This window comes from Onychostruthus taczanowskii, unplaced genomic scaffold (assembly GCF_017590055.1).
Source record: "Onychostruthus taczanowskii isolate IOZ18803 unplaced genomic scaffold, ASM1759005v1 scaffold36, whole genome shotgun sequence".
NCBI classification, from domain to species: domain Eukaryota; kingdom Metazoa; phylum Chordata; class Aves; order Passeriformes; family Passeridae; genus Onychostruthus; species Onychostruthus taczanowskii.
The window spans coordinates 4,192,162-4,214,898 of NW_024501015.1; the positions used below are offsets into that span (position 1 = coordinate 4,192,162).

The 22,737-nt window shown below is 36.6% G+C and overlaps 1 protein-coding gene across 6 annotated transcripts in view; it reads right to left on the minus strand.

Moving 5' to 3' along the window:
* The window catches only part of TBC1D5 (TBC1 domain family member 5), a 318,071-nt gene that overhangs the window by 164,157 nt on the left and 131,177 nt on the right, over window positions 1–22,737 (minus strand). For all 6 annotated transcript variants that reach the window (XM_041411471.1, XM_041411470.1, XM_041411472.1 and 3 more), the window contains one exon: window positions 21,385–21,520. In XM_041411471.1, the coding sequence (XP_041267405.1) occupies window positions 21,385–21,484 (100 nt within the window). In that variant the 5' untranslated portion in view covers window positions 21,485–21,520. The remainder of the gene's footprint in view (window positions 1–21,384; window positions 21,521–22,737) is intronic.

Here is a 22,737-nt window from a genome sequence, read left to right on the forward strand (position 1 = left end):
CCGGCCCCACAGAGCGCAGCCCCCGCCCGGCCCCAGCCCCAGTCCGGCTCCACAGAGCGCAACCCCCGCGCAGCCAAGGCTTTCAAGTGATCCTTTCAAGTGATTAAATGGAGCGCGCTCGGAGCAGCGTACAGCAACTGTAAATTGCACCTTCGGCTAAAGAATTAAGTGCGCCGCACTTCTGATATTTATTAAATAATTATTAGGCCGGAAAGTTGGAGAAGGTTTCGCTCTGAGCAAGTTCGGTTTTCTGAAATAAACACGACGCAACTTTTGGGTGAGCAATCTTTTACGTAGAAACCTGGCTCTCTATCCCTCACTTCAAGTTCATTTAGCATTAGAAGCACACTTCAAATGCATGCAGCACAGATTTCTGATAGCATTTTAGTTTTATCAGCTCTGCCCTAAAATATTATATTCTGCCGCGAATGAAATAAAAACCTATACACTATGATAATTACTGATACATGAAGATAATGAATTGTGAAATGAACTAATGAACTTGCCATTTGAAGTATAAAAGTCTTAGGCTGAAATATTTTGTTTAATCTTCAGTATTGACATGAAAAAATACATTAAGCATTAACAGTCTTTTTTCCCCTTTAAGCTTATTTGAATTATTAAAGGAATATAATTGCAAAGCACAATATAGAACCCACAGGGATGCCAAGCTTGTGATAGCGAAAGCTGGTCACATTTGGAAGTAGGTAAGGAACACTGGCACCAAGGTGCAAAATCAAAGCCTGTTTTTTTCAGCCCTGCTGAAAGCTGTTTCAACACTATGATAGGCAGACACACTGGTTTCCGTTTAGGAAAAAAAAACTTCTGGAGATAATATCTTGTACTGCATGTTGCTCAAACCCTGTCTTTTGGATTGCTGACTTATGACAATCAAGTGGCACCTTCCATGATCTTTGCTTATAAAATCAGTTGCGTATGTGTATATGCATATATGAGTAAACTCAGTGCATTCTCCAGGCAACATCTCCGTTTGAAACAATTTTGTCTATGCACTTCTTTTTAAATCAGGACACATGAAAGTAAGAGGGTTTCCATTTTAAGTGAAACTGCTTCTGAGTGTTCACAAATCTAAACACCAACCCTGTCATTAGGTTAGTCTGTAAATTAACATGCCACCGTTCCCCATGTAAAATGTATGTGTGAAAAAGTATGGATGGGAAAAGATATACAAGGGTCTAGATGACTGATTCTGAAATTAGAACGTAGCATCAGTGTTTAAGAAATGTAGTCCCATGCAGCTCAATTTAAAATAAATTCAACAATAAGTACATTCAAGGGACTTATTTATAATATTTCTTTTCCTGTTGAAGCCTCTGCATTTACAAAAATAGACTGAGCTATACACTGTACTCTAAACTAAAACCAATATAATACACAGAGTAAGAAATTTTACTCGAAGGGTGCTGAACTAATTCATATGAACGCTTCCGAAGAATTCCCAGGTGATTGCAAGTTACCAAAATCCCAAATACTTTATATCCAGATGTGTTTTAATATAATCTCTCTAGGCATGATGGCAAGGAAAGAAGTTTAACTGTGATGCAAATAGTGATTTAAACACTTCAGAAAATGCATGTACATGGGAAAATAGTTTGGCTTCCCATTTAGTGGGAAGCACACAATACTAGCTTATATAAGCAAATGTGACTCCACTGAAGTCGATACACATTTAGCCCAGTAATGCCTGAACTGAATTTGCTACGAGCAGCAATACGACTTGTAGAACAAAAAAATCCACAGGGTAAGGTAAAAGGTGGTTCTTCTAAGAGTTTTTCACTTATTTCTCCCAGTGTACCTGTCTTTGGTCCACAGCATACTATGTCCACTTCTGTTCATATGCTCAGTACTAGAGCCTGTATCAGCTACACAGCCTGGCTGATCATTTATCATGTGTAACCTACACAAATTCCTAGGTCATCCCACCAAATGTGACTCACAAGACTCCAGGATAAGATACAGACATTTTGGTGTAGTCTGACTGAAGTGGAAACTGTATACTTAATAAATAATATAATCTCTAACTTGAGTAAATTCTTTTAAGAGCGCACACAATTTTCAAAATCACAAATTGGCAAAATTAGTAAAAGGAGATATAATAATCCAGCTTAACTAGGGACAAGCAGCATAACTAGACTTCGCACAGAAAGAGAAAAAAAAATCTTAGAAGCTGCCTGGCACCATTGCTAGGAATTTACACCCTGATGATATACAAATGCTGAGTGACTTATACTTGCATCCAGAAGAATTTAGCTAATTTTAACTTATAAACAGCCTAAAAGGCCTTTGAGCTATAAATCGCAATAAACTAAAGATGGCAAAAGGCAATAAACATGAGTTAATGACTCAGCATCCTCCTGAGATAGCACTGGTCATGCAGCTTTGCTTAATCTTAGACATGCACAATCACTATAAAAAGGTGGTCTCCAGAGAGCATTTACACTGACAATAAGAAAAACAGACCATCTCTTTACATCTTTGAAGGCCACTATCGTCCTTTAACTTACTTCAATTACATCCCATTTTTAACCACATTTCTATCTTATGGATTGTTGCAATCCTTCTGTTTGGGATAATAAATCATATGGATGTATAGTCTAATTTTCATATGCTAAAGCAGTAATGCATATTCCATGGAGCTTAGGAAAAAAAAAAAAGAACCACAAAAATTAATCAGGAGTTTTCTAGCATTCTGTTGTATTTCTGAGATTAAATGATAACAAGAAAGAATTAAATGCTTTTATTGAAATATAACTGCCCTTTCAACAAAGAGCTAGCTGATTTTCAACAGAGAATAACAGGTTTATCAGGAGAAAAGCTAGCCTGGCCAGGGAGCCATGTGGCAGTGATATGCAGCCTCACCTCAAGTTGGGAAGATGGTCTCATGATAACCAGAACCAGGAGTTAAAAAGAGCTTTGCTTCTTTGCTGTTTCTTATCAAAGGATGCTGCTGCAGCAGGCTGATGACTTACAGCATTGCTGATGGATGTGAAAGGCTCCTGAAAGCAAAATGTGCTCTCCTGGACCTTCTTTCTGGAGTGCAAATGTGTTTACAAACACTGTGAAAACGATACCACTTTCCTTCACCCAGCACATGCATGCAAAGAGGGACAGCCTGAAATCAAAGCATCCATGTGGCTACTGTGCTGCCGTGTGTGTACTTGGCTACTTGCTTGTCTGGGGTGGGAACACAGGCAGCATTTATGGCTAAGAGGCAACCAGAAAGAAAAAAAAATAATTTTGGAATAATAAATGAATGAAAGAATAAATGAAAACACAGAAAATTGAGCACATGAGAAGCTAAAAGGCAGAGGAGCTCTTTGGAATCCAGTGGAAGGGCTGGCACTACCCCTGAGAGGCAGCAGCAGAACCACAGGGTTTGGCAACAAGGAAGAGGAAACAGAGAAGAAACTTCAAGTAAGGAAGTTGTCACTGAGATGCAAGACTGGGCAACCCCTGGGCTTTCTTTAAATGTGATGGTTTTAAAAGCACATAGTAAGAGGTGAAGAAAGTCCTGCATGAAGGAATGTGGGAAGCTGCCTGTCTCTAAAAGGTCCAGGGTCAGGGAGAGGCTCCTGGGCTCCCACAGCATCCCTGTCACCCCAGCTCAGCTCTGCCAGGTCCTTCCAGATGCAGCCTCCATCTTCCCTACCACAACTCCTCTTAGCACTGCTGTAAGCAGACAGATCTGTTGGTCCAAAAGGCTACTTTGGATTTATATTAACATAAATTGCAGAATAATAGATTAAGTCAGAAATAGGATCCTGCTCACATCAGTGCAGTAAACATGTTTTTAATAATGTAAATAAGTAACACATTTAAAATTATCGGAGTAAAACTTAAGATCTGTTCCAATAGCAGCAGAGTCTAGAGGTAGCACAATTCAGAAACACACAGTTAAAAACAAATAAATAAAAATCATGTTACCTTCACCTTACAGCAGTACTAGTACCTGATAACCTGGCAAGGCATCTGAGAAAAAAACCCAAAACCTGAAGACAACCAACACTGTCACGAAGACTCAAACACTCAACCCTTGAAGGGTGTTACTGCTGCTGATGGAACAGCCCTTAACCTAATCAAAGAGTAATGTGCACCAGGAAGGCACAACTGAGCCTACAGCTGCCTAGCCTGGTTTTACAAGATGAAGCCAGAAAGCCCTGGACTACCACTGAGGCTGTCTAATTAAGGCTGTTAATTCTTGGAATCCATTGTGCATCCAGAAGACCCATAACCAAGAGAACCTAAAATGAAGCAGTACCCTACATTTTCTATAAATTTCTCCAAAGAAAAAACATGTCACCAAACAGTATAAAAGAAGTACTGAGCTAGAGCTTTTAAATTGCCAAATTGAAATATGCCAAAGCATAATGAAAACACTAGATTTTTAATCAAAATTCTTGTAAATCAACCTTTAGGCAATTTGGAGAGTACCAACTGTGCACTTCGCTGGTGCAAAAGCAGATGCATGTTGTGAGTGACAGATATAGAAAAATTTGAAGAGCAAAGGTATATATGCACTAGCAGTAAACTCTAGATGTCTAAGAGATGAAAGTCCACAGCTACATCAGAATATAAAAATATATCAAATTGACAGCAAGAATGACAAAACACTTCTATTTACTACAGTGCAAGGTGCTTTGTCAAACAACTATCACTTTGTTGTAGATATTGAGGAAAAAAAAAAACTCCCCACAAAACATTTTTGCCAAAAAGTATGTAATCCATCATGGGACAGATTTCTCTTCCCCACCCTTGCCCTCCTGTGTGGAGGATGAGTAGTGTCAATCCCTAGTGGCACTTCAGAATGGAACTAAGGGTGAAAGTACAAAGCACTTGAAGACATAAGAAATATGAAACTTCTAAAATGCAAATAAGACAAGTATGACTAGATTTTTTTGTGCCTAATGATTATAGTGAAGTTTTCCAAAAGTTTGATGATTTAACTTAAACAATAACACGAAAAATTATTTAGTAGTAGTCAATTCTTCCCAACAGCTACCTCAGTTCTCTAAAACAAAAAATCTTTTAGCCAAAAAGAAAACAGTCTGTGTGCAAGACAAAATTTCACCCAACACTGGAGAAATTCAGCTTTTTGATTTTGCATTTTTTGACCAAATACCACCTAAGGAAAATGTGAGAAGACATTTCACATATGCAATTCATATTAAAACTCAAAAATAACCATCTGGAGATCAACAGAACAGTCCCGAGGGTCTACAAATTCTAAAACATTTTCCTTATTCCTTCCATTTCACCTCAGTTTAGGACACGGCTGTGATTTGCTTTATGACAAGCATGGTGCCTCTCTGTCAAACTGGAGAGGAAAAAAAGGTTTGAACCAGGGACTTTGGCTCTTCCATAGCAGAGCTCTTCATTCTCAGCAGGCTTCACACCGTTCCACCCAAAACTGCATCCAGATGGGACAGAGCTCAAGTGATGTGTAAGGAATGGGTCTGCACCAGGTCATTCGGCACATCCATAGCGTGATGCTACAGACCCTGGAGGAGGTGCTGAATTTTCTTGCACACTATGGGAGTGAAATTCCATACAGTAGCTGTCCTACTCAGGTACAGGCATTATTTGAGAAAGCACTCTATGCTGTGACTGCAGGTTGCAAGACAGAGCAAGAAAGAATATCTACGTCTGAACAAGGCTTCCATTGCCTGCCATTGGAATGACAGTGAATAAAGACGACGAAAATTGCAGCATGTGAATACTGGTGTAATTACCAAATGGTTCCCCACATAATTATGCAAAACAAATCTATCCATAAGTTAATGTAGCCATTTTCTTTTTGAAACAGAATTTTCATGCCATCCATCAGTCACCCAAAACCACAAACCTTAGATTACTTAAGTACACAGAATTTACTCATTTGGTCTGTAATATAGGCAATGCATGTGAGTAGAAATAAAGGTTTAATGAAACAAAATAACATACTCCACTAGGGAAAACATATTTTGCCCAAAGAAAAAACTAATGTAAATAAGTGGAGGCTTGACTATTTGATAAATATAGCCCCAAAGGTTATATGTTTACTGAAAGAATATAAATATTGTAGGTGATGTAGATTTTTTTTATTTGACTAGAAACATTAATTGCTTTCTAAATACAATAATATTCTTTCAGACTGTGGGGTCTCATTTCTTTTACTGCAACAAGTAACCAATTACCTAACAAAAATGTTTACATTAATCACAATCACTCTATATTTTAGTTTTTATACCACCGATTTTATTTTTGCTTAGAACTGAACTCCCTCAGGCATTCTTTTGTGCCAACCGTTAATTTCTATCAGTGATAAAGTTCCCTTAAGCTTCTTTTAACATCTACTGGACATGACCTCATAAAATTTAATGCCACTCATTAACCCTGAGCACTTAACTTTACACAGTAATGTCAGGCATCTGACTTTTCAGTGCATGAGAAATCCAAGTGGGAACTGTTTGAGAGATACAAATTGCAAATCACTTGAGTAGTAGAAAGAGCTGCAGTGAACAATATTAAAGGGTAAATCAAGACTTGAGCAAAAGTAGGGTTCTTGTGATGCCTTCTATCTAAAATTATAAAACATTTATACAAACGGGGGAGGCTGCAACGTGATTGTTTTGGCTTGTGAGAGGACTGAAATTCAGAGCTGAGACTGAATGCCAGGTTTTTAGCACTGTCTGAAGCAAATACGATGTGTAGTCATGTTTTCTTGGCTGTCCAGTAGCCTTCAGGCATTTGGGAGGAGCACAGGTTTTAGGATCACCTTACATTCTGCAAGGGTTACACACCAGTGAGACTGGGGTAAGCCAGAAGGAGCAGTTCCTTCAAAGTGCTCTCCCTTTTTTCCTGCAACAGCCTTGCCTAGGTTTAGCTTTAGAGTGTGGTTGTTCTTCCGATTTTGGTTATGTACCAAGAAAGCTCTCGGAGGGACAGCACTGTTTTTATTTTCCCCGAGATGCACAGATGGGTGATGTCTGCTTAACTCATTTAACCATATTTCCCAGTGGCTTCACACATGTTGGAGAAAATGTGGAAAATTCTAGAGGTGAATGAAAAAAAATACTTAACAACAATTTTCTGGCTTCTCTTGAACCATTCAAGGACATTTCTTGTGGGGAGTTGCAACTGAGTGACAGCCTGTCATGGCCGAGTGTAAAAAAAAAGGCACATTGTTAGGAAAAAAAAAAAAAGTGGTTTATTTTGTATTTCTGTTGGCTCAAGAGATATCTAGGCATCGTCTCTGAAAAGGGACAGTGCTATGCAGCTAGAAACATGGCCTATCAGAGTTCCTGATAGCAATCTGCTTATTGAGCTCCGTTATGAAAAGTCCCCTCCCCCAGACTGTACACAGGGTTTGCTTTTTCTTGGTGTCACAGGCTGTTACATTCTGGGTTAAGCAGTTGATGCTGTTGGAGCAGGGATCAGCTTAACATTTCTATACAAATTATACAAGGTAGCTATAAATTGCTTCATGAGAAGCCACGTGAGATTTGATGTGATGTCTCTGAGTGCTACAAGTTTATTTATTTTTCAGCAGCAAAAAGAGCCGGCTCTCAGAACTAAGCGGTAGCTCCTGAATTTACTGATCTTAACTGGGAAATGTATTCTCTGCTACCCTGTAAATCTAAACAGAAGGAAGCAGTTTTGCTGAAGCTTTATCTCCACAGAAAGGTATCTCTAAGCAAAAGGTAGCTTTGACAGAACTGAGGTTTTCACATGTGAACAACTGTGATCTCTGATACGAGCCCCAGCTCCAATTTCTCTGAATGACTATTTTAGCTATAAACCACCCAGAACCAAAATCTACAGTCAATACACACACTATACTATTGAAAATGGTTTTGCATCTTGCCTGCCACTGGTCTAAGATCACTTTAGCATAATTACAGCTTGATGCAACATCAGTAAGTGTGCATCAGTTGGAAAAGTTTTTATTGCCTAATAGCAGGGAATGGTAATAAAGCAGATGTACACCAGGCCACATGACAATGGCAACCAATTGGTCTGTATTTGGCAAAGCAAAGTATTAATGTTTTATAAACACAATGTATGTTATACTTTCTAACAACAGGGGTGTAAATCTCTGCACAGCATAAACACTTATGTGGATCAACACAGAGATACTGCTGTGATAGGTACTTTGAAGTTGTAGATAAGAGCTCAAGCTGTAAGATGCCAAAAATATTGGAAGTTTGTAAAGAATCACTGCCAGACTCTTAAATGTAGTAGCACTTGTGGGACTTTCTGAAATATAAATAGTAATTACCTTCAATGCAGAATGTATTTGCAAAAATAAATGTACTGGTGCATATACCAGAACTCACAACTCAGTTTTCTATTTGAGAACCAAACTTCAAGATCTGTAAATTGTGAGTAAAACAACCCCCAAAACAATCTTTTGCTCAACACCCCCTACCCCACAGTGCCCAAATCCACGTACACATGGGCACGCACACACACAACCGCTCCAATATCCATACGCAAACACGACAGTCTTAGTGTGAGGGCATCTACCCTGTAGACAATTCAATCAATCTCTCAAGTGACACTCACACGTGCCTGCACACACAAAAGCAGATGTGGCATTAAGATTTACAAAGTTATTGAAACTTTTAACAAGTAAAACGCATCTTTACTTAGCTACACCAGAATGAGGAATAAAGGGGTTTACATATGTTCCAATTCTAAACCTATCAATCAAACCCATGTTATTCCTTTGGGAGCTTATTTACATGCATATTTATCAGCCTCACATGCTAATTCCCTGCTGTTTTATGCCTGCGAGGCATGTTTATGAGTCATAATTGTTGATCTCATTTGATGTATTTCACTGAAGTAAGACATTATTCAGTTATGTGGCCTAATGTCAATGAATTACGATGACCTGATCTTCGAAATGCAACTTGCTCTTTAATTTTTATTAGAGCATTACTTATTCAGAAGAAGAAATACAGTAAAATGGAAGATCACATGTTTTTATAGCCATTTTACTTTAACATCTGATTTTTGAAACACTCCTCCCTACCTCTAGGCAAAGTTTTAAAAGTGCAATTCATAAACACCAAATGAAACAAATTTTTGCCTGAAATTAGTACACATTTCTCAGAGTGGGACCTTTTATAGATGTTCTTATTTTGTTTTAACCAGCCACAAGACAGGCCTTTGGAGCACTGGCATATGGTTTGCAAAAGACTCAATTCAAAGAGTCAAAAAAACAACCATACTCAATTCAAAGCCCTCAAATTGTTCTTTGCCTCAACTTCATCAAAACTGAAACCAGACAGAGACTTCACAGCAACTGAGAAATGGCTACTAAAGCAAGTTTAAAAGTACCCAAACTGCTTCATCATCTTTAATGCTAAGTGGTGTCAATTTACAAACAGAAAATCACTTGATGGTCAAAGTAAAGACCTAAAGAGGGAATAATTATGATGGGTATAAACTTCACTGCAGTAGCCTGTGTTGTTACATTAAAGGCTATTTTTAGGTGGCAAGCCAGAAATGGTGCTAGTAAGCATCCACGCTGGAAGATCCACTGTAAGTTGCTCCATATCCCAGGCTAACAGAAAATTACCACTGTACACATGATTTACTACATGTGCTTCAGATGTTCCCACTTCCTATCTTAATATTCAGTATTGTTTTAATGCAATTATTATCAATTAAATATGTTCAAAAGTTTCCAAATTGCTGCTCTGAGCTACAGCTTTAGCATGGAACAGAGTAATATGCAGGAAAATAAAACTATCTTTAGCTAAGCGATGCAAATTCAAAGTGCAGGCTCATTTTCCCATAAGAATCTCAAACTGAATATGACAGATATGAGTAAGTATCTTTAAAATCACAGAAAATCTGCAAGTATCTTCTGAAATGTGCAATATTCAGAGGATTGGAAGTATCATAAATATAAAATTAATTCCAAGACAAAAAATCCTCAGGATATTTTTCATGTCCAGAATTAAATCAGGCTTTATATGCTCTTTTTTAAAAGTGAAAAGGAGCACATAGTCCTGTGTTTACATGGTATTTTTCCAAATCAGAAATTTGCTTCTGACAGGCATACATTACAAACCAGTTTCTCTAAAAAACCTAAAATCTTCACTTGAACAAGTAGTTCTCCTAATGTCACAATTAAAAGGGTATAACTTTAGTTCATACAAATGCCGCAACTAGAACTGTTCATCACATATACAGATTTATAAAATACATTAAATTTAATTCTGCAGAAAAATGTCAATTCCATAACTTTTCAAAGATAAATTTTCACTTATTAATCAATATGTTATTGTCTCAAGAACCCCAAAACAGAGCCAGAGCTCTCCACAGTGTAAGCTCTAATTTACAGCCCTTCTTTCTTTCAAATTCAAATAAGCAAAAGACACAAGCTCATCTGCCTGGGGTACTTTTAATTTTCTTTTTCCTTTTTTTAGAATAGCAACAATTAATGCTACACTTTTTCTGGTATAAAATCTTCATCTTAGCAAGGCAATAATGTTGTGGTGACTTAGCTGTAATATTACAGAATGGAGCTTTACGGACTTTTGCAAAGAAGTATTTTCTTTCATACTTCAATGAACAATGAAACAATATTGGGTCACAGAAGTTTGGAGGTGGCCCTGTGGCTCCATATGCTTCTCTCCTCCATTAAGATAACATCTGTTCTGGCCACCAGTCAGCAAATCAAATTTGATGAGAATTCATCTGTGTACAAAGTAGAAATGCCCAATAACGGACAGATTTATGTTTCATTGATCCACCCTTTAAATATTTCAAATTGTATGTTACAAAACAAACATTGGCATCTTCCAAAATTACAACTAACATATTAAAAAATGTACCCCTTCATAATGAAACTCAAAACATTATCAGATCATTGCAAACATATTTTCACATGTATTACATGATCTATCCCTTTAATTGTACTTAGGACTGAAACACTATACAGTTAATTTTTCCTAAGGTTAAATCATTGATTCCATTACAAATCAAATTTCTCAGAAGAAAAGAATTATCACCACCATAAAAGTTTTATCTGGATGTAGTTTGTGCCTTTTAACTTTTAGGAAGATCAAAAATAATAATTTGTAATGGGATATCAAAATTTTAGTGGAGAAATTTATCATACACACTACTTGCTAATATTTTGATTATATAGTCCCAGTTGCACTAAACTGCATGGCATTTGTTCAAAAGTTTGAGCATAGTCTTCCTGTCCCAGAGTTCATGCATTATTGTGTATCACTTTAGTGTCCAAACAAAAGATTTAACTGCCAGCCGTTTGTACAGAAATAACATTTAGAATTTATCACTAAAGGTGTAAAACACCTTAATTGATCATTGACCCCAGCCTTCGACTGAACACCACCACATCAAGTAAACCATAGTACTGTTGTGCTTACTTTGAAAAACTCTTGTGAGAAGTATTTTCCCTCTTCTTAAGACAGGACCTGGCAATACTAAGATACAAAGCTATGAAATAAATAAGCATAAATAAATCAACTTTGACAATCAGTACATTAAGGTGGAGTAGTATTCTTCACATTTGCAGCCAAATCATGTTTTAATAGTAACACCCATATATATCTGTACTGAGACACCATTTATTAAAGGTTCAGAAATAGTTAAACTCATTAAAACATTTTAATTTTTTTAAATTACTCAAAATACTGAGAAGGTGACAGTGATCCAAGTCTTTTGAAATACTCTTCACTTCCATTACCAAAAATACTTTTAGTTGAAATTTCTATGATGATATATGCTTACTTAAGTTTGTATATAAAACAAAAAAGTTGCGTGTGTGTGTTCTGTACCCAAGTTACACTTTCATAGATAATTAGCTACCTGCCTCAAAAAAACTGCCCGAAAGAAAGAGCTGAAGGATGGCATCATCACCGATGCAGTGTCCTGCACCTTGAATGATGTGGGTCAAGTTCCTGGCCCTGCTGCAGACCTCTTCTATGAACGAGCAATATCATTTCACCAGCTTCAAATTCCTTTTTGCCTGAGAACATATAATCTGGCTGCTCCCCCTATGGCAGTTACGAGAATTAATTTCATTGCTTCTTTTGTATATGACAACTTCTAAAAGGATGATGTAAGCACACAGGTGCAAAACCAATACCACAAGTCCCACTTCCCCTTTCAAGCAGATCAAGCCAAGGAGCACAAGTTGCATCACAGCCTTGTGCAGTTGTCACAATTAGTGACAGTAAGTCTCATTTGCTATATCCTTTTGTGTCATTTGTGCTGTGGTTGAAATGTTAGTCACATGATTACTGATGTAATGAACTAAACATGTAACATGATGAAAAAAACTGAACAAAGATACTTATGAATACCTAAAAGATATTCTAGATCTGACAGAAGTGTTCAGTCTTGTCACAGAGTGTGTCTATGTACATCCATATAAATCTGAAGCTTAAAATAGTCAGAAACAAAACCCACTGATAGTTCACTTAAACAAAATAAGATTTCAACACAAGCTGGCACACATGCCTGTGAAACGTGATGGTCCTTATCCAGTATTGCTTAGATTTGAGCTAGTTTGCTATCTTGTTGACTGAAAAACGATAGACAAAAGCAGAAATGCTATCCACATTTCTCTCTGTCCCCACATTTTAGCGCTCATGTTTAGAGAGAAAGATGTTATCTTATTATCCTGTATATTTAGCCTGTTTAAAATTATTGTGTATTTTATGAGCAAAATGAAGATTGGGACTGACTTCAAGAGTCAGTTATATGCGTTCTGCCTTAGCACGGCCAAATCCTGACACCAAATGCTTAAAATTGGAACACTCCCACAACAGGAACCCCAACTAACCACAATGCAGAACCCTGGGCTGAACGACTGCCTCCCTTAAAGGGCACTCAGGCTTGTTACCTTTGCAGCCAGTTGGAACCTGGCCATTAATTTTAATGGGGTCAGGATCAGGCCCTTGACTTTTTCGACATCAAAGAAACATCTTTCACAGTCATGTTGTTATAAATAATTAAAGCTGATTAGTAATAATAAGGTGCCTTAACCAAAAAGGTAAACAGTGGAGACATTTATTATCAAAGTAAGAAAAGAAAATTAAAATAACCTCCAACACTTTTGTATGTGCAATTCATCAGGAAACGTTGTAAAAGAACAAAAACAAATGTTGGCTCACTCCAGAGGTTCTTTGTCATCATTAATGTATTCAGGTTTTCACAGCTGAATTGCTGTACTTTGAAAAGATTTTCATGAAAGGAAACTCAAATTCAACATTTAAACAAAGCTGTCAGGTTACCAAGATTCGTATTTGCTTGTATGTCCAGAAAATGTTTAATCCTTTTTAAAAACCCGTTAGGTTAGAAGTATTATTATTCCTTTGCTCTCAGTTTGTAAACAACAGAAAATAAGCATTTGTTAAGCAGTGCACATTTATTTATTTATTTGCTATTGCGAAGCTGAAACCAGCAGTTAGAAATATCTGTTCCAAAGCAGAAGTGAAACTACCTGGTACAGATATTTTACTTCATTACTAGTTCTGTTCCTCAAATTGATACAAATGGCCTCCTTCTGTTTCTGTCTGTCTGCTTGCCTGATCAGCGCAGCTAATTGTCAGAGCCGGGGAAATCTCCTATACCTAAACAGAAGATATGCAGTTTGTAACCTGCTTAATTTGCCTTATGTCCTGGATGGCCCTCAGTATGTTGTTCATTAAAGTATCAGCTGTTTCGGCTGTTGCAGTGGCAACCTAAGCATAGGCCTATTTTTCTTTGTTAAAAGGCCAGATTGTCAATAAATAATACACATCTTACCAGATAATTTATTACCACTTAAATATGACAGTACTTTATTTCTCTCCCCTTTCATGTGCTTTAGTTTTGCATGTCCAAAGAGAACGAGGGCAGGGAGTACCCAGGGTACCATGGATGCTAAAGAATAAGGCTTCAGTGATACTGCAAAGCTTCAGTTTTAAGCTTTCAATTAGTCAATTGAAAGCTTAAAACTGAAGCTTTCGTGACAGCAGGTTGAAACCTTCTCTTTTTAAAATAAGGAATTCCAGGTCTTTATAAATGTCCACATACATGAAAGACAGGAAACATCCCATCTGTAGTGACATATTTCTGTTATATAGAACAATCAATTTCTAATTCAATCAAATTTGTGACAGTTAAGCTCTTTAAAAATGTTTTAACATACATTTAATCTCAGATACAGAGGTCTGTAACATCAGCTAGCTACTCACAATTCATACACTACTTTGTAAATTACAATCTTTGGTACGTCAGGACAGAAGTGAACCCAGACATTTAATTATTATCCTGTACCAATCATGCTTGCCTCAGCTAGAATTCTGATTTACTAGTCTTTCATTATACATACACAAGTACAATCAAACGTGTACAGTTCAATTTTTTTAAATTAAGAGAATCTGCCTTTTCCATATGTAGGAGATATAGCCATTTAACATAATTTGAACATTTCCTGGAAACACTTAATATGTAAGGTATTTATGGCCAGTAACCTTAGTATTATATTTCTGTGTAAAGTGTGAGTAAAATATTCAAAAGAATGACTGTATTCTCATTGTTAGCTTATGTATAACTTTTTATAATGTACTAGTTTTAAACCAATTTAATTACATTTACAGAGGTTGTATTAAAAAAGATTATTCTGTTTTATTTTGCTGTTCAGTAGGTTACTATAGTTTAAATGGAAATTTCTTGGTATTTTAAGGTTCTCTAAGCATGTAATATTTATTAAAAAAAATTTATATTTCTTTTTCATTTAACTTGCATTCTTTCCTTTTATACTACAAGTATTATTATGCTATATAAATATTAGGAAGCGAGATGAGAACCAACTAGTTGATCTTTAACTTGGATTTCGGAAGAGCTAAGAAACAAAACAGAAATGCTTAAATCCTCTATCAAAGTAGGGTCACAAGGAGCTGTTACAAGAATGACATGAGGCTGACAAGTGATTTATGCCAGTATTCAGGCAGAGTTGTATCTGGAAAGTCCTGGAAATTCCCAGTTCAGATGACTGAAGTGAGGTAGTGGTGCCAGTGTTGTTAGTGAGAATGGTCTTGTTTTCACATGATTTAGAGTGAAACTTCCAAAATGAACATTAAAAATTTGACTTGGATCAAGAGAATTCGTGGGTGCCCAGAGAAGTTGTGGATGAGCCATCCCTGTAATTTTTCAAGATCAGGCTAGAGGGGGTCCTGAGCAACATGATTTAGTGGAAGGCTTCCTGCCCATGGTGGGGGGTTGGAACTGGATGGTCTTTAATTTGTCTTCCAACACAAACCATTCCATGAATGGACATCGCTGTCCAAAAGGTCATCCCTAGTATCTGCCATATCAACCACTGAAGGCCATTTCCCTACGTGATGTTTGTGCCAGTTACCCATGTCACAGAATAACCTCCAAACTGGAGTTAATGCAATGTGCAACTCATGTGAAGCCAGCAAAACCCCCCATATCTACCAGTTCTAGAGAGGAGAATCCATCTCTTGAAGCTGGTATTTCACAAGCCCATGGCAGCTACTCACATTTGCTCCTACAGCTGAAGTAATTAAAAATACTTCTGCAATTCCTAAATACAAATTTGCAGCAAGGCACTGGAACCAAAGGGCCCACAAGAAGCAAATTTCTAAGAGCATGTCAACATCTGTACAAATACAGAGTCTTTCAAGTAAAAATTGTACTGTGTGATAGCTAAAATAGCTAGATTTTCAACTAACTATATTAAATATATGCGTTTTTAAACATGCATAGCTTCTCTGTTAACTGATCTTTTAATAAAAATGTCTAATACAGAAAAGAGGAAAATGAAGAGTTGTAGGGAAGCAGCTAGTGACAGCCTGAGTTAGCTCAAGATACACTGTGTTGCTCCAAAAGCCTCTGTCGCTGCAATCCTGTTGCAGCTCAATTAAAAGCAAGCTAAACAGCAGTTATTATTAATAAATGAATATTAAAATGCTTGTTATGTTAGCATATGGCGTTTGAAGACGTAAAAACCATTCTTGCTTTTATTCAGCCAATATGAAGTGAAACAGACTACTGAGGATGGCCCCTTCTCCTCCATCATACCTGTGCCTTCAGTGAGGAAGCCAAGCCCTGCAGAAGCACAAAGGTTTTGAACAGGACCACTAGCAAGAACTGTACTGGTGGGGCACACTGAAGATTTCTGACTGAAGGGTAAAACACCCCAGTGAAGGACACAGGGCTTTTTCAGGGCCTGGTGTAAACCACAGCATGGAACCCCAAAGACATTAAGAAACAATCACAGCCCTCAGCTCTTCTGTTTCAGCATAATGCAAACAGGTTCTCTGTTCCAATCTTGTCTTTTTAATGAAAACACACAGTAGCATGCATATTTAAAAGGACTCTTAAAAACACAATGCTATACTTCATGTACATGTCGCTCCCTGGAGAGAAGATGAAAAAACACACATTATATGACACATATGACGTCATAAAATATGCTATCAAAAATATTTGATAAGAAAATAATATTTCTTCAACAACTCACTGTATTTGCATTCTCCATGCTTTCACCTAGGAAAGTACTTCTCATACAGAGAGGTGTAGACCTCTGTGTTTTTTTTCCTTCAAATGAACTGATCTCTAAAAAATGGAGGTAAATAAATGCCATACAGGGCAATTCACATTAGCACTGTATATCTGGGTGAAGGGGGTTTTAAGGGGAAAACCCCTTAACTTATAACACTGAGTAGCTAAGGACCAGTTAGAAGATAATGTAATTTTCTGACACCAAAAATCCACTTAACCCTATAGGGAATGTCTAGGGCCAAAACAATCCATGTGAATTACACTAAAGATTTGGGGAAATTATTTGATAACACATGCTTTGTCCAGAAAAGATGGCATATACTTTATTAGTTCATTCCCCTCTGTTTTCTACTTGTTTTCTGTATGACACTAATAGAAACCAGGTATCTCAAATTTCATGTAGATGCAGTTCTCCATGGAAATACTTTCTAGTGACCAGGGCTATGAGCTTAACACCAGAATAGCATAATTGTCCAAAGACAAGCAATGGAAAAACACAGAGTATATGGGCAAAATGGAAATATGAATCCTCTGTTATAATTTCTCATTTTTTTCACGGTAGGTTTCAGGATCAGAAGGGATGCAATAGTAAGTATGAGGTCGGGAACTTATCTGGCTCAACTGGATTAATTTCAGTCACACTCCAGTAGTTATCTTTGTCCTTCCAGCAACATCAGCCTTCTCTATCCTCACCACCAACTATAGCCTTTACACATGAAATATATCCTGCCAAACTCCAAAACACTCTGGCCCATTAAAGGTTTCCCCTTTTCTTCTACTGAGAACAAAGAACACATTACATTTTTCTATGTGAAGTATGCTATTAAATAATAGCTTGTACACTAATTAAAGCAAATGTAATTGTGAGAACACACTGACATTGTTAAAGTAAATTACCCAATTTGTTAATAGTTTCATTTCAAGTGACCTTAATTGTATTAATTGTGATATTGAGCAAATTAAATTGAAGAGTATTAAATGCATTGTTCCAGTCTGTCCTTAGAGGATCAACTTTCTCATTATATCAATGAAATGGGAATACTACCTACCACGCTCTTCAAAACTTGCATCAGAATGTGGTGGACGCTTTAACTTGGAGTAAAAATTTACAGCAGAAAGATAACCTAGTTATCCCATTTCAATGTAGCAAAAACCTCGAGCATTTGGAAGTCAGAAAAACAGTCTGTCAGATGCAATATGCAGGTAGAAGGTACAACAATAATGTTTTTGAAATTTCATTCAGGTCTCACAAAGTCTCTGCTGGAGACAGAGCCAAGATTCACCAATTTCTCTTTGAAAGATCCCTGTTTCAGAGGGTATCACACAAAAATATTGTTAGAATAAAGTGAATAAGAGCATGATGATTCTTAGAAGAGAGAATGCAGCAAGATGTCATCAAGTCAAAAGACTACCATAGTGAAAACATACCTAGATATGTGTAAATTAAAATACAACCAAACCCACAAGAAACAACCAAAAATTTAAATTTCTTAAAATAACTAGAATCCTCCGTTTGAAGTATTAGATTGCAAAAGTGAGACTCCCTGCCATACATTTCTTATCAACCACTTAAAAATGCTATTTAAAAACGCAAATATGAGTGCATATATGGCATGTACCTTTATTTTTATCTTGAAAGAAAAACCAGACATAAGGAAAACAACACAGGCCAAATTAATCAATAGAAAAGGACACCAATACTATCTTAATGGATTTTTTAAAATATTTTAAAGGGATAGAAAAAGACCTTTACAGGTAAAGGCTAGTTCTGAATTTTTCAAACTTGCAAACAAGCATATTCTCATGGCTCATCATAACTCAAGATTCAAAGTTTATTAGTTACATAAAATCTGGAGAGCTACCAGCACCCAGACCTTTCTCCAAATGACACTTACCTCATCTGTAATGATCTACTTTCATTTGTTCAGCTAGGTAACTGTCTCATGCCTAGCATCTGCAACATTAATCCTTGCAGCTGTTCCTAGTGAACCATGTCTTAATTTTCTCAGGCCACTTCTCCAAAATCTCAAGAATACTTTGAATTTTACATCCACTTTCCATTGTGTCAACAGTCCTGTCCCAAATAAACCATGTTTTCTCTCTATTCCTTCACTGAAAATTTCATAAAAGCACTGAGTACTACTAGACTCAACATATTTCTGGAATCCTATCCAATATACCCTTTCAAGCTGACAGCAAATGAACAAAAAGTAGTTGACGCATGCAGTTTTCCAAACAGCAATACTTAAGAGCAATCCGTGTATTTTTGAGATTTCTTTAATTTTATGAAAACTGTGAGAGAATTTTGTAACTCCAGCTGGACATGACATCTTCTGGTTCTCCATCAAGTTCTGGTATGAATTGCACATGCTAGAAGTACAACATTTCATGTAGATTTATAAATCTGACTAGATCAGTAACTAAATATTTATTTTCAGCACGCTTATCAGTGCTGTGTTTTTTTCCAATCACCTCATCTCAGTGAAGGCTTTTATCACTTTGCCTCCAAGGTAAGCATTCAGCCACGCTTCAAAAACACAATTCAGATATATTGATATTCTACAATATTGACCAGAAGGTCTCCAGTGGACCACCACTCCACCGTATCTCTGTGATTCATGATACAAAAAATTAGGATAGAGATTTTAAGTTGATTCTGTATCACCCCTGAAACTTGAGGCTGCATTGAAGAACCTTGTCTTGAAATACTTTAGTGAAGACAATGATGGACAGACTGCATGGACAGGAACAACTGCACACTTTGATACCTACAGAGCTAACACCAACCATACACACGCTTTATTCAAAATGAAACATTAAAACTTCAGAGACCTATTCTGGATATATAAAGTTTCAAATTAAAATGCACTATGTGTTTCACAGCAAAAAAGGCTATGAAGATGAAATGGATGCTTTATATAAAATATTTACATAGATAGAACATAAAAAATGTACCATAGTTGGTAACCTTTATGACTTGGGGAACCATGTATTTACATATCTTTATCCTCGCATGTGCGTATGTGTGTGTTGTGTATATATTTTTAACAGTTGACAGCTGTTTTAGAGCATACAGAGATGCCAAGCTGAATGAGGGTCTTGATTACTTCAAGATTAGCTATCTAAAGTTTCTATTCATTTTAAGTGTTGTTAGTGCGAAGAGTCATTAGTCACTTCCTTGTCTCATAGAACATCAGCATACATTTACATTGTTAATGAACATTTGGGGTAAATGAATTAATGGCACTTTTAAACATCAATTCAATCCTAATAACTTTGTATGTCATAGAAATGTTAAGGTTGGGATAAAAATGAGAAACCTTTTCAGTCAAGGTAACTAATCGCTTCTGGGCACAATAAAGGGTAAAATTAATTTACAGTGTTTTTTTTAACAGGGTGAAAATTTTGCTTTTTCTTGAAATAGAGTTGAAAGAATTATCAAATTTTTAAAGCAAGTAGAAATCAGAAGAAAATGTTTATCTTTTTCTTGACTGGGGTAGACTAGAAGCAAGCTGTTTTTCCTTCTGAAAATGGTTATTATTTTAGCTTATTGAAAAAAAAGGTTATTTTCAAGTTTCTAAAATATGTACACAAGTGCATTTGGTTTATCAGGCTAAAATGGCTTGATGTTAAGACGTCAAATATAATAGAAAAGAAACACTGACCTAGAAAAGCTATTCCATTTAATTGGCAGGTTTTAAAATAGTTTCGCCATGATGTACATTGTCATTTTCAAACACTGAAGAAGCTTTATAAACCAATGAAGAAACAGTGAAAAAATTAACTCAAAGGGACAATGAAGTTTTACCAATACGTTTTGAAGCAAAACATCAGCTTCTTCTAAATGGAAGTAATAAACCTGACTGAGCAGAACTTGACATAGCTTTTTAATAAGCACTAGTAAACAGAGGATTTATAAACAGATACACCCACATAGAGTAGTTGATCTGGGTGAGGGACTTAGAAAATGTGACAAAGTTGTTTCAACTCTGTAATTTAAAATAAATTTTTTATTTTGCCCTCCTGGTACATGTGTTCAATGACTGGAAAATTACAGGTAGTTAAGGTGCCACTGTGTATAACTGAGTACTTGAGAAATGTTTTCATGACAAGGACGAGCTTTCTCATTAAGCTTATCACTTTCTTCGAACCAACTACACTGTCACTACTAGCAAATAAGTAGAAAAGATGAGCAAAACAGACAGGCATTGCATTATCCAAGCAGTTTATTCTCATTGTTCATTAGGGTCTTCCAAATACTGCATTTAACTAATTTGCTTCAGGTTATGTAGTAATTTCTATCTTTAGAGCCTATTCATTCTACCTTAGCTTCAAGATTTTTTTAAAAAATAAGAACATAGGCTGAGTCAAACAAAAATCAGACTTTTTATCTGCATAATTTTGTCCAAAACAACATACTGAAATTTACTGCAGAAACAAATTTAAAAAAAAGAAAAAGAAAAAAAAGGAAAACAAACAAAAAAGATCCCTAAACAAAAGCAGTGTAAGAGTCCATGCTTGAGAAAGTAACATAAAGTCATGCTCCATTTCAATATTCTTATGCTGAAGTCAGTGTTTGGTTTATGATTAAAAAAGGATGACAGCGCATTAAACATTTGGCTAATGCTTCTGTCTGTAATTGAAAGTTGACTTTTCGTGGTTTTCATTAGTGTCAGAGTGTTCCTCACATACTCTGTGAAATGTTCTTTAAGTTGCCCTGTTCAACTTCATTGAGTGAATTAGACAAATTATGACAGGTACAGTCATTATGACACACTTATATAAGGTATAAATTTAAAAAATACAAAAATACAAACTCACCTTCCCCTGGCTTGTTCAAAAAACTCTGCAAGGGATCAATGCCTATCTCCTGTTCCTCTGTTTGCAAAGGGTGACTGGTTTCAGACACAGAATGATACATACTGGCAGTAGTAAATTCCAACTGGTGAGTATTTATCTGGAGGAAAAAAAACAGAGAAACAAACACTTCAGTACTCCTTTAACTATTTTTAATCACATGAGTCAAGAACAAAAGTACTTAAAACCTCCCCTTATTTTCCAGGCACATCATCACCATTAGTTGTCTAATTAGCAGAACAACAGTGTTTCCATTTGAACATTGTAAATGTTGTATTATTTGGAGTCCAAAAGAATTGTTATAGTTCCTAAAAATATCACATTTCAAGTAAAAGTCCATGGTTTTGAAGACTGTAAAACAGGGCAAGATCCTCTTTCCTTCCTTCTTCTAGTTTTCCCTACTCATCTTTTAGTCTGATTCCAAGGAGAACTGATGCTAGTTCTTAGGCATGATGAAGATTATAGAGCAAAACTGAGGAAAGACCATCATCATCATTACTCTTCTGGACCCATGACTTTTCATCCCAGAAAATCTTCCTTTTAACCACTTCTTTTTCAGAAATCATAGGTCAAGTATAAGGGCAACAGACACACAAAAAGAGAATGGATTAATACTGACCAGCATCATAGGTGAATTTGGTTTTATCAAGGTTTATATTAACTTTTGTCTTGGTTCTGGCAAGAACGGGGTTTTGCAGTACCCAGGAGGTGGCATGGCCAGGGCCCAGAGGTTTTCCTATACCATGTCACGTTACTACCAGGGCAGGGAGAAGGGAGTCTTTTCTGGGAAGAAGGGTTTTTTTCTGGTCAAGTAAGTGTGGCAGAGGGAGTGGTTGGGTAATGCTGACTCTGATCTGGAGGGTGTGGTTGGTTATTATCTGTTAGGGTTTCTGCAGTGAGCAAGAACGTTTCTTTTCTTGTCTTGTCTTCAGTTTCTTTCTTTTCTTGTCATTAGCATCATTGCTGTTACTGTTCATTTTTCTTACCTCACTGGTGTTTCCAGTAAACTGTTTTTATCTTTACCTTTTGTGCCTCCAGTTCTCCTCTCCATCCCACTGCAGGGATGAGGGAGGGAAGGGGGGAATCAGCAAGTGAGCTGTGTGTGCCATGCAATGGTTTCAGTGGGAAAACTTAACTGGAGAATACCATTCCTAAACCAGGACACCTTTCTAGAAAGATGATGTTAAGGAAGCATTTTAAGAAACATAATCCACTAGCTGGTGAACATTTACAAAGACATCTTCCAAAAATGAAGGCCAAAAGGGAAGTAATGGCAGAACTGAAACTTTAGGAAGTAGTTGATGCAGATTCATCATC